We start from the raw sequence: 13,215 nt of genomic DNA, 5'->3' as shown, positions 1-13,215 counted from the left end.
GAATGGCAAACCACTTCAGTATTCTTGTCTTAAGAACCCCATGAAGAGTACGAAAAGGCAAATGATATGACACTGAATGATGAACTCCCTAGGTTGGTAGGTGCCCAATATGCTACTGGAGATCAATGAAGAAATAACTCCAGAAAGAATGAAGGGATGGAGCCAAAGCAAAAACAACATCCAGTTGTGAATGGGACTGGTGATGGAAGCAAAGTTTGATGCTGTAAAGAGCAATGTTGCATAGGAACCTGGAATGTTAGGTCCATGGATCTATGCAAATTGGAAGAGGTCAAACAGGAGATGACAAGAGTGAACATCGACATTCTAGGAATCAGTGAACTAAGATGGACTGGAATGGGTGAATTTAACTCCGATGACCATTATATCTACTACTGTGGGCAGGAATCCCTTAGAAGAAATGGAGTAGCCATCATAGTGAATAAGAGAGTCAAAATTCAGTACCTGGATGCAATCTCAAAAACGAAAGAATGATCTCTGTTCGTTTCCAAGGCAAGCCATTCAATATCATGGTAATCCAAGTCTATGCCCTGACCAGTAACGCTGAAGAAGCTGAAGTTCAACAGTTCTATGAAGACCTATAAGACCTTCTAGAACTAATACCCAAAAAAGATGTCCTTTTCATTATAGGGGACTGGAATGCAAAAGTAGGAAGTCAAGAAACACCTGGAGTAACAGGCAAATTTGGCCTTGGAGCACGAAATGAAGCAGGACAAAGGCTGATAGAATTCTGCCAAGAGAACGCACTGGTCATAGCAAACACCCTCTTCCAACAACACAACAGAAGACTCTACACATGGACATCACCAGATGGTCAACACCAAAATCAGATTGATTATATTCTTTGCAGCCAAAGATGGAGAATTTAGCAAAAACAAGACCGGGAGTTGACTATGGCTCGGATCATGAACTCCCTACTGCCAAATTCAGACTCAAATTGAAGAAAGTAGAGAAAACCACTAGACCATTCAGGTATGACCTACAACAAATCCCTTATGACTATACAGTGGAAGTGAGATAGATTTAAGGGACTAGATCTGATAGACAGAATGCCTGATGAACTATGGATGGAGTGTCATGACACTGTACAGGAGACAGGAATCAAGACAATCCCCAAGAAAAAGAAATGCAAAAAAGCAAAATGGCTGTCTGAGGAGGCCTTACCAATAGTTGTGAAAAGAAGGGAAGTGAAAAGCAAAGGAGAAAAGGAAAGATATACTCATTTGAATGCAGAGTTCCAAAGAATAGCAACAAGGAGAGAGAAGAAAGAATTTTTCAGCGATCAATGCAAAGAAATAGAAGAAAACAACAGAATAGGAAAGACTGGAAATGTATGCTTGGGTCACCACAAAGACTTGCAATAGATGTCCAAGAAACAGCACATGGTGACTTGGAAATAATTTTCTACCTGGAGGTAATGTGAATTTAGACATTCTTTGCCTTCTAGTTGTGCCAAGGCTGTAGGCTTTATGTTCCTGTTCTTCTAAATTTATTTTTGGAGAAATTATGTTGGAAGAGTCAGGATTTATTCAGCCACCATTACTTTGATTACCAAGAATTCCACCTATAAATCTGAATCTTTATTTTGCAACAGGTTTATACATTTTTCTACTTGAGACATATTAAGCATTTCATTTTAAATGTTATAAAATTTAAATGTAATAAATCAGTATTAATAAAGCAATTTCAGTATTAGTCAAATATAAATTTTATTTTTAAATTTTAATTTTATTCCAATATTATAGTCACTATAAAGAAAAAGAACAGGACTAAAGGCTAGCCTACAAAATTCAGTGCCACTATAAACTGAGGTAGATTTGAATCTAACTAGCTTTCCTGATTTTGTGTCAAATCTAGACTAATACAATTCTTTGAATTCAAAAAGAATTATACCATCTCATCTCCAAAAGATCTTTTATATTTTAAATCCCAAGCACCTGCAAAATTTTTACACCATATACATTTAGACATATCTTTATTTCATTGTTGAATTTAAAAGTCCAGGAGAGACTTCAAGTATCTGTTCTAGCACTTCCAACTCCAGTGGAAGTTGCCACTCAAGTAATGAAGCAGAACAAAAAGAAAATTAACAACTCTTCTTAGATTCCTTAGAGAGCTGAGCTCCCAGGGCAACTTCTGCCCCACCTGCCAAACTGGAGACAGACAGACAGATACTATGAACCATAAATCACCAGAGCCATAAACAGAAACCGCCATAGCAATCAGTACAAGGGTAGGAAAATCTGAACTATAATTAATGAATTGCTGGAGGCTACTTTTGGACAAGTATAAAGACAAACAACTCTAGGGGGACCCAGTTTTGGAGGGCACACCTACACTTATGTGAGTTTTACCTTTAGGACCTCTATCAGATTCTTATAGTAAATCGAAATAATCAACTAAGATGATATAAAATAGTCCAAATATATATACAAAGGATGATAAAGAGTAAGGTAGAAGAAAACTGGGAAGTCAAGATATATTATTAGAATAGATTTTAAAAAATCCAGCCACATACTATTTATAGAAATACACCTTAAGTATAAAGATACCGACAGGCTGAATATAAATGCAGAGAACTACACCTATCAAGAAAATATTAGCCAAAAGAGAGATGTAGCAGCTATAGTAATGTGATACAGTAGATTTAAGTAGTTTAAAATAACATGCCTTACTGAGGACAGAAAAAGTCAGTACGTATTTTAAAAATTCACCAAGAACACATAACAATTCTAAATACATATGAGCCTAATGAAATATTCTCAAAATATCTAAAGCAATATGTGTTAAACTAGTAAAATATATACAGAAAATGACAAATCCATTATTGTGGTAAGTGTAATTATTGACAGGTCTCACTGAGCCAAAACCAAATACATAAATAAAATACAAAGAATACAGATAATCCGAACACAAAATAAGACTGAACTAATAGACATGTAGAATCCTGTATTCAACAATTAAACGAATACACACTTATCTAAAGTTCAACTGGAACATTTACAAACTGATTATGATTTAGAAAATGAAGCAAGCCTTAACTCATTTTAAAGTGTTCATAATCTACTGGTAAAGGCGAAATAAACTACTAAGAAACACTGAAATAAGTTCTGTCATAAAAGTGTTTATAAAGTGTTTTGGTAAAGACTGAAATATACTATCTGAAACAGGTTAAGTACACACAGAATTAATATCTGGAATATATGAAGAACTTATAAGAAAAAAATCAACAACCCAGCAAAACTACAAAACCACAAACAGGTAACATTTTACCTTCATTAGGCCAAAAAATATGCAAAATAAAATGAAAAAACATAAAGTGAGAAAGAAAGGAAGAAGAAAGGTAAAGTGTACAGGAAGAAGAAATTTTCATCAATTACTATATCTGGTATAACCACTTGGCAGAGCAACTTGAAAACCTCACAATAAAGTCATGACGGATATACTCAACCCAACAACTCCTCTAGAATCACATAGACATGTCCACAGATGTAGCCTGGGCATCATTTCTAACATAAGATGCAGCAAAATTTCTAAAAAATTGGAAACAACCTAAATGTTCTCCTATAGAAGTATTGATAAATGAATTGAGGCACATTCTTTCCTACAAACTACTTGTACTACACGAATGAGTTACATAGACAAATGTCTGAAACACTACATAGAGTGAAACAGCAAGTGCAGATGAGAATGCTATTACATAAGATTTCTAAATTATGCTGAAATAATAACAGTATGCTTAAATAATAAAGAAAATAGAAATTAAATCCATTATGCAAGGTTCCTTTGGGGAAAGAAAGAAGAATGAGACTTGCAAAAATTACAAAGGAAGTACATTTCTAATTTTCTTCTTTTACAAGGGAAGGTATCTGCAGCAAATATGTCAGAATTGACCTACATTACTTCTGGAAAAGTAACTGTTTGAGGTATTATTCTCTGTATTCTGCCTTAAAATAATTTTTCAACTCATTTTTTTTTTAAGTTTAAGAGGATGTCTGCCTCTAAATGGAGTGACTGGTGGAAGACCAAAGAACCCACTGAGATCAACTATAAAAAACAGTGAAATACACCAAATACCTGTTCTAAGACATCAGAAAGCTGCTGAAGCAAGAAGGACTGAAGATGCCAAAACTCTAGAGGGATGAAAGACTTCACTTCGTTAGAAGCTCCTGGTGAAACGGTTTTGTCCTTCTTGTCTTTCTAATACTTCTTTTAAAAAAGTAAACTTCATATTAAAATATAAATGAAAACCAACAAACCCTAAGTGTGTGGCTCACTCAAGTTTTGGGGGAAAAAAAAAAAAAAGAATATGGCCTTATATTTAGCCTAACCCAGAAACCCTCTTTTCCTGTCTCCCAGTCATTATCACCTTGTCTCAAGTAAGGTCAGAAACCCAAACTCTAGCACCACAGATTAAATGCCTGTTGTTGAATTTTTTTATGAATAGCTTGTGTTTTTCTGTGCTTTCCTGGGATGATTTTTGCAATAAAACACACAGGGCCAACAGAGTATCCATCTGAAAAGTGGCAAATTTTGACCCCTACACCTCAATCCACACAAAAACCAAGTTCCAAATGAACAGTAGGTCTAAAACCCAAAAGCCAATTTACAAGAGAAAACTGTACATACATACACACACACACACACACAGACTGTGTTCTATCCACACAATGGAATATTATACATCAATGAAAATTTACTAAGTGTAGCTCCATGCAACAATAACAGTGAAGAATTTCACGAACATAATGCTGCACAAAGAACGCATGTTGTTCCAATGACATGAAATGTGATATTTATCTATGAGCTCAAAAACTCTAGTAACTCAAAACTCTATTTGCTATTACTGCTTGATCCATAGAAGAAAAGCAGTAACAAACCTAGACACTATTAAAAAGCAGAGACATTACTTTGCCTACAAAAGTCCATATAGTCAAAGTCATGGTTTTTCCAGCAGTCACGTAAGGATGTGACTACTGTATGTAGCACAGAATCAAAGGGCAAAAAGATATACTGAAAAATGAACTCCCCAGGTCAGTAGGTGCCTAATATGCTACTGGAGAAGAGGGGAGAAATAACTCCAGAAAGAATGAAGAGACTAAGCCAAAGTGAAAACAATGCCCAGTTGTGGATGTGACTAGTGATGGAGGTAAAAGTCTGAAGCTGTTAAGAACAATACTGCATAGGAACCTGGAATGTTAGGTCCATAAATCAAGGTAAATTGGAAATGGTCAAAGAGAAGATGGTAAGAGTGACCATCAACATTTTAGGAATTAGTGAACTAAAATGGACCAGAATGAGTGAATTTAACTCAGATGACCATTGTAATCTACTACTGTGGGCAAGAATCCCTTACAAGAAACAGAGTAGCCTTAACAGTCAACAAAGAATCCGAAATGCAGTACTTGGGTACAATCTCAAAAACAACAGAATGATCTCTGTTCATTTCCAGGACAGGGAAGCCTAGTGTGCTGCAGTCCATGGGGTTACGAAGAGTCGTATGCGAATAAGCAACTCAACTGAAACCTATACAATGGGTGGTACCAGTGGAATTCCATGATTTACTTTCTTATTTTGCTTATCTATATTTTTATAATTAACAAAACAATTTCTATAATAATAATTAAAAAGTTACTTTAAAGCATATGATGGAAAGTCAGATAACTAAATTTTGGTAACTAAATTTTTTAACGTAGTCTAGAAATAAAAATATTTAGACTTACAACACCATTCTATTCTACACTTTAAAAAAAATTTACGTCTATTAAAATAGAAAAGTTAAAGTTTTCATTTACCTGTCGGTTCCTTTCATCCATTATGCGTGTGATTTGTATTTTCTTCCGCCCCATTTTCAGTCACCTTTCCTTCCTTATAGTCCAAATACTTAAATCAAAAATTAATTTTCTTTAATACCCTAATGCATGGTACACAGCTTCTATTACTTCAGCTTCTAGTTTGAGGGCTACAGCCAAAATTTTCTGTAAGATCTGAAAGAAAACACAAATTAGAAAATTTACATTCTATAGTACATCAGGCAAATGTTATACAAAATTTAAACCTGCCTTTGACTACATTATTAGTTGAAATTTTTCACTACATAAAATTAGTAAACAAGTTGAAACTTTGTTAATTTTACCACTAAAATATCTCCTGAACTGCTTCATGCCCCTAATTCTGGCTGAAAGAATGTAATTATAATAATTATAACCTTTAAGTTTTCCCTAATGCATATAATAACAGCAAATATCCTTAATGGCTTTTGATGGCCCCCATGTCAAAGGATGAACTAATCATCTACATGTGTAGCGCCAATCTGCTTTTACAAATTCTTCCTGCAAACTGCCCTGCTGCTGCTGCTAAGTCACTTCAGTTGTGTCCGACTCTGTGCGACCCCATAGACGGCAGCCCACCAGGCTCCCCCGTCCCTGGGATTCTCCAGGCAAGAACACTGGAGTGGGTTGCCATTTCCTTCTCCAATGTGTGAAAGTGAAAAGTGAAAGTGAAGTCACTCAGTCATATCCGACTCATAGCGATCCCGTGGACTGCAGCCTACCAGGCTTCTCCATCCATGGGATTTTCTAGGCAAGAGTACTGGAGTGGCTTGCCATTCTCTTCTCCGGCAAACTGCCCTAGCCACTAGCAAAATTACTGTCAATCCACAAAGACATTATATGCTTTCATAATAATACATACCTAAATGAAACTATTCCCTTAGCCATTTAATTAACTCTTCCTCATCAATCAAGATTCAGTTCAAATGTCATCACCCTGGATGAATAAAAGGCCAATAGCCCTTGGTAGAATAAACCACAGCATCTTATTTTGTACGTAAATTCCAAAATCATTTACCTCTCAGACTGTGACAATCTTTCAAGAGTAACGATTTTTCCCCCATTTATCTCTATAGTAGAATGGCAATGATATAATTTGTCACGCTCTGAATGACAGTTTCATCAAAAACACAATGCTATTAAAACTTAAGTAATAAAATATTTACAGAGGGATGGGGGACAAATCTTAAAACAGTAATAAATTTTCAGGGGAATCTTTTGAAGTATTTTTTAACACTGTACATGTAACTCTACAGAACTTTAACTGTACCATGCAAATCCATTGTTTAATTAAATCTGGCTTTTGCTCAAAAGCAGTGAGCTTTCAATTTTTATTCATTATTATCTCAGCATTTCTTACATTTCTTCCCTTATTCATCCTGTTATTTCATTTATACATGTATTAATTGATAGTCTATTAATAACTAATAACCTATGCAAAACAGGGACTTTGAAATACTGAACGAGGTACCTATGATAAAATGGTCAAGGAAAAAAGGCAAAATTTCTAACCTCACAGTTCAGAGTCTAGTAGGGACAGACAGACATTAGTCAAACCATCATACAAATGAGTATGTATAAAAACTCATTTATCTGACCTAAATTCATGGTCAGGGCAGGCTTCACTGAGAACTGCTTCATACTCAAACCTGAGTATGCAGGTGTTTATACCAGACAGAGAATAGTATGTGCAAAAACTCTGTGCCAAGAAAGAACAAGAAACACGGGAGGAACTGAAGGATGGCTAGTCACTTGTAGGAATCAAACAAGTAGCTGTGCTGCAGAATGTCTGTTTCTTAACAAACTGTAATATAAACCATAGAAGTTGGCTTATTCCAAATCATGTTCCCTAACAGATGACAGTGCATCCAAATCCCATTATGAAAACTTGCACTGTAGCAAGCAAGACAAATATTCACACACTTCACTGCTGAGATAATACGTTAAATTCTATAAGGTATATGCACTGTATTATCTTGTATGATCTGTAAAATTCTAAACATATCTGAGCATTTTGCTTTTGACAATGGTAGAGTAGGTTGCTTCAAACCAGTATGTCCCTGAGAATCACTAGAAAAGCAGAGCAAAAAGTAATCTGTTTAAAAGCAAAGAACTTTCAAGACAATGAGAATTTGCATAGAAATTCTTCTGAGACCTAGATGAAACAGGTGGGACCAGACTTAAGACTCACTGATTCTTAAAACATCAGCTGAGAGTCTGAAAATCTAAGCAGAACTTTCAACAGTTCTTTGCACAGGGGCACAAAAATTCAATTCAGGGTCTATTCAGGAGGAATAGCTTCAGAAAACACATTGGGAAGCTGGAGAAAATCCAGAGGACTATACCCTATTTTATAAAGGTAAACCAGAAAGAGAGCAAACCACACAAGGAAAGGAGTACAGCTTCCAATAGTTTCAATCTGACCATATTAAGGTAATGTAGGCTACACCTAGTATCGTTAGCTGAGCTGCATACCAATAAAATCCTTCCAAAAGGTTTTGGCAAACGTAAATCTTATCAGCAAAAAGACCCCAAATTTAAATTATCTTATCATTTTTCATATAAAAGTCTACAGAAAAAAACCCAATCAAGATCTGACTGAAAACCAAGACTTTAAAATAGCACTAGAAACAGACCCATAGTAGATCCAGATAATGGTGCTTGCAGAAAACAATTTTAATACCCTACTGACCAGAGACATATTAACACGTCTTTTGTTACCTGGATGTTATTGACTGGAGATGTTTCAATATCCATGTATAACAAATCACCAGCCACGGGGGTTACTTTCTGCAAAAATCCCCCAGTCAATAATGTCATAAAATAAGCTACTTCAGTGTGTTAAAAGGAGTTTGTTTGTTTTTTTTCTTAAGATTTTTTAAACAATGCTAGAAACATGGAAAACAGAAAACTGAACAATACAATTTTAAAAACAGAAATTAAGAAACTGATGGATGACTTTAACATTAGGTTAGATACAACTGGAGAAAGAATGATCCAGAAGACAGAAAAGAACATATTTACCTTGAGGCCCAAAAAGACAAAAATGCGAAATACAGAAAAGTATGAAAAAATATGACACATGAAGGTCCAAAATGCACGTAACTAGAATCCGGAAAGAAGGTAACCACATATAAGGGAGAAAAAATACTTGAGAGCCTGATAGTTTAAAACTTAAAAAAAACAAAACTGAACAATGACATCAAGACAGATTCAAGATCTAAACTCCCAAGCAAAACAAATACAAAGGAAACCACACTTAGGCAAATCAAAGTAAAGGGAGAAGGTGGAAGGATGGACAGAAACAAAGAGACAGAAACAGCTGCAACAGATCTAAAAAGCAGCCAGAATAAATTAAAGAATATTAACTCTAAGAATAACAGTAAGATATAACTGGCTTTGAATAAAGAATGGAAGCCAGAGAACAACAAAATGATATCCTCAAAGTGCTGTGAACAGGGGAAATGTCAAAACAGAATTCTGGATGTGAAAAAATACCCTTCAGAAAGGAAGACAAAATAGAGACATTTTTAGTTAAACATAATCAGAGAATCTGTCACCAGGAAGCACTAAAGAGACTTCTTCAAGCAGAAGGAAAAGAGGGATTCCAGATACAGCTTGGATATACACCAAAAAATGAAATACACTGAACAGGGTAAACCTGTAACTCTAAATGAATACTGACCAAACAGAATAACGACAGCATTTTGTGGAATTTAAAATATTACAATGCACAACAATAACTGTACATAACTTAGAGGGGTAGTATTAATAAGCTAAAGTGTTCTAAAACCTTTCATTGACTAGGAAATGGAAAAAGTTCTCATTTACTTCAAATTTCACTACATGAAAGATGTATGTGGTAGTCTCTGGGATAACCAGTAGGAGGTCAATTAGAGTATATATAGTTGTTCCTTGGTATCTGTTCCAGGAACCTCAGAGGATACCAAAATTTTGAGGATGCCAAAGTCCCTTATATAAAATGGCATAGCATTTGCATATAAAACCCATACATCCTTTCATATACTTTAAGTCATTCTTATTTTACTTATAATACCTAAGAAAATGTAAATGCTATTAAATAGTTGCTGGCATGTGGTAAATTCAAGTTTTGCTCTGAGGAATTTTCTGGAATTTTTTCCAGGATATTTTCAATCCATAGTTGATTGAATCCACAGGTACAAAGTCGGTGGATATGAAGGGCTAACTGTATACCTAACCAAGCTATTAATAACAGAGGAGAAAAAAGGATCAATAAATAATCCAAATTTGATTTTTTAAAAACCTAATTATAAGGTGATTATAGATAGTACATCTAAAATATGGGATTATGGAAAGAATAAGCATAAATAAAGATATATTTTGTAAGACACTAACCATAAGAAAGCTTGTGGGGCTATACTTTATCAATAAAAACTTTAATGCGTGAGGAAGATATATATAGATAACATGGGTAAAAATATAGTGGAATATTTCATTATAATAAAGGTCCAATTTACCAGGAAGGCACCGCAATCCCAAATTTGAATGTACCTAAAGGAAATGGCAGCCTACTCCAGTGTTCTTGCCTGGAGAATCCCAGGGACAGCGGAGGCTGGTGGGCTGCCATCTATGGGGTCGCACAGAATCGGACACAACTGAAGCGACTTAGCAGCAGCACCAGTAACACCAAAAGTCAGGTATCTTTTCCTGAAAAGCACATATTCTTTGCAAAATCTCTACCAGAAGCTTGTTTTTTCCTACTTTAAACATTAAAAATCATATAACATATCAACTAATACTCCCCAATCACTTCTCATTTAAACTTTAACTAAATATATTTGGGCTTCCCTAGTATCTCAGATGGTAAAGCATCTGCCTGCAATGCAGGTGACCTGGGTTCGATCCTGGGGTTGGACAGATCCCCTGGTGAAGGAAATGGCAACCCACTCTAGTATTCTTGCCTGGAGAATCCCATGCACAGAAGAGCCTGGTGGGCTATAATCCATGGCGTCACATAGAGTCTGACAAGACTGAGTGCCTAACACATACAAATATATAAAATATCCATTTATCATAGTAAATTATCATGGTTACAATGTAAACTGCACATTATATGACTTCACATGCTGTAACTTTGTTTTCCTTCTACACAATTTAACATTTTCTCAACATGTTTGGTGCATTCTACAGATCTAAGCAAAATCAAGGGCCAAATATGAAAAGCAACTAGAAATTTATTCAAGATAAACACACATGGCAGATGACAGCTCAAAAACTTACAATACTAAGCCTTACTTAATTCTGCCTTACTATCTTTCTTACTGCCAGCAACATTAAAGATGCACAATCCTTTTGTTCTGTTGTTGTTCAGTTGCTAAGTCGTGTCTGACTTTGTGGCCCCATGGACCACAGCACACCAGGCTTCCCTATCCTTCACTATCTCCCGGAGCCTGCTCAAACTCATGTCCATTGAGTTGGTGATGCCATCCAACCATCGCATCCTCTGTCACCCCCTTCTCCTTTTGGTGACACTCAGCAGATGCTTCAAAATGTCTACAAGTGCTTCTAATATTTAAGAAATTCCATTTGGAGAGTAATTTGTGACCTTCCTCACAGACTAACTTGTTAAAATGTTGCATTAAATTTTATAGATGTAAAAGCCATTTTTTTCTAAATAAACTAATAAACAAGGGTATGGTATATAAAGTCAACATGAATAGAACTACATGAAGTCCACAATTCTAACAAGTGGATTTTAACACAGCTTTCTCAGTAATTGAAGGAACAAGCATGCCAAAACAAGAACAAGCAGACCAGAAGACACAGGAAAAGATTTGAACTTTATAACAAACAACCTAACTGACATATAGAAACTATACCTAACAAATGCAGAAAATAACATTCTTGGTAAAAGCACAAAAAACATTTACCAAAAGTGACCACAAGCTGGAGCAAAACTATGTGTTAACAAATTTCAAAGGATAGGCATTTGTCTGTGATCTCAGACAAATTAAACCATGAATTAATAACAATATAAGAAAATCCTTATATACGTGAACATTAGACAATGAACCTCTAAACAGCCCATGAGTAAAAAGAGGAATCATAGGGAGAGTTAAAAAAAATTTTTAATGGGATGTTTTTAAAATATTTCCTATCAAAATGTATAGGACACAGCTGAAACTGTTATTAAGAAGGAAAAATTTAGCTTTAAAATACATATTCAGTAGAAAGGCCAAAAACCACTGTTCTAAGGAACCATCTGCAAGAGTTACGAAAAAAAAAAAAAAAACAAACCTGAACTCCAAAACAGAATAAATGATAAAATAAAGGTAAGAGCTTGATCATCGAAAAAGCAAGAGAGTTCCAAAAAAACATCTATTTCTGCTTTATTGACTATGCCAAAGCCTTTTGTGTATGGATCACAATAAACTGTGGAAAATTCTGAAAGAGATGGGAATACCAGACCACCTGACCTGCCTCTTGAGAAACCGATATGCAGGTCAGGAAGCAACAGTCAGAACTGCACATGGAACAACAGACTGGTTCCAAATAGGAAAAGGAGTACATCACAGCTCTATATTGTCACCCTGCTTATTTAACTTCTATGCAGAGTACATCATGAGGAACGCTGGGCTGGAAGAAGCACAAGCTGGAATCAAGATTGCCGGGAGAAATATCAATAACCTCAGATATGCAGATGACACCACCCCTATGGCAGAAAGGGAAGAGGAACTAAAGAGCCTCTTGATGAAAGTGAAAGAGGGGAGTGAAAAGGTTGGCTTGAAGCTCAACATTCAGAAAACGAAGATCATGGCATGTGGTCCCATCACTTCATGGCAAATAGATGGGGAAACAGTGGAAACAGTGGCTGACATTATTTTTATGGGCTCCAAAATAACTGTAGATGGTGACTGCAGCCATGAAATTAAAAGACACTTACTCCTTGGAAGGAAAGTTATGACCAACCTAGACAGCATATTAAAAAATAAAAAGCAGAGACATTACTTTGTCAACAAAGGTCCATCTAGTCAAGGCTATGGTTTTTCCAGTGGTCATGTATGGATGTGAGAGTTGGGACTATAAAGAAAGCTGAGCGCTGAAGAATTGATGCTTTTGAACTGTGGTGTTGGAGCAGACTCTTGAGAGTCCCTTGGACTGTAAGGAGATCCAACCAGTCAATCCTAAAGGAGATCTGTCCTGGGTGTTCATTGGAAGGACTGATGCTGAAGCTGAAACTGCAATACTTTGGCCACCTCGTGTGAAGAGTTGACTCATTGGAAAAGACCCTGATGCTGGGAGGGACTGGGGGCAGGAGCAGAAGGGGACGACAGAGGATGAGATGGTTGGATGGCATCACTGACTCGATGGACATGAGTTTGGG

At 35.9% G+C, this 13,215-nt stretch overlaps 1 protein-coding gene across 9 annotated transcripts in view; it reads right to left on the bottom strand.

Moving 5' to 3' along the window:
* MEF2A (myocyte enhancer factor 2A) overlaps positions 1-13,215 on the bottom strand; it is a 201,386-nt gene that overhangs the window by 97,143 nt on the left and 91,028 nt on the right. For all 9 annotated transcript variants that reach the window (XM_088829695.1, XM_055417703.2, XM_055417699.2 and 6 more), the window contains one exon: positions 5,814-6,005. In XM_088829695.1, the coding sequence (XP_088685821.1) occupies positions 5,814-5,867 (54 nt within the window). In that variant the 5' untranslated portion in view covers positions 5,868-6,005. The remainder of the gene's footprint in view (positions 1-5,813; positions 6,006-13,215) is intronic.

The sequence above is a fragment of the Moschus berezovskii genome, chromosome 21, assembly GCF_049115385.1.
Source record: "Moschus berezovskii isolate FMDL1 chromosome 21, NW_MosBer_1.0, whole genome shotgun sequence".
In the NCBI taxonomy this organism is placed as follows: domain Eukaryota; kingdom Metazoa; phylum Chordata; class Mammalia; order Artiodactyla; family Moschidae; genus Moschus; species Moschus berezovskii.
The sequence above is the reverse complement of the archived record's forward strand: the minus strand, read 5'-3'. Positions and strand labels throughout refer to the sequence as shown.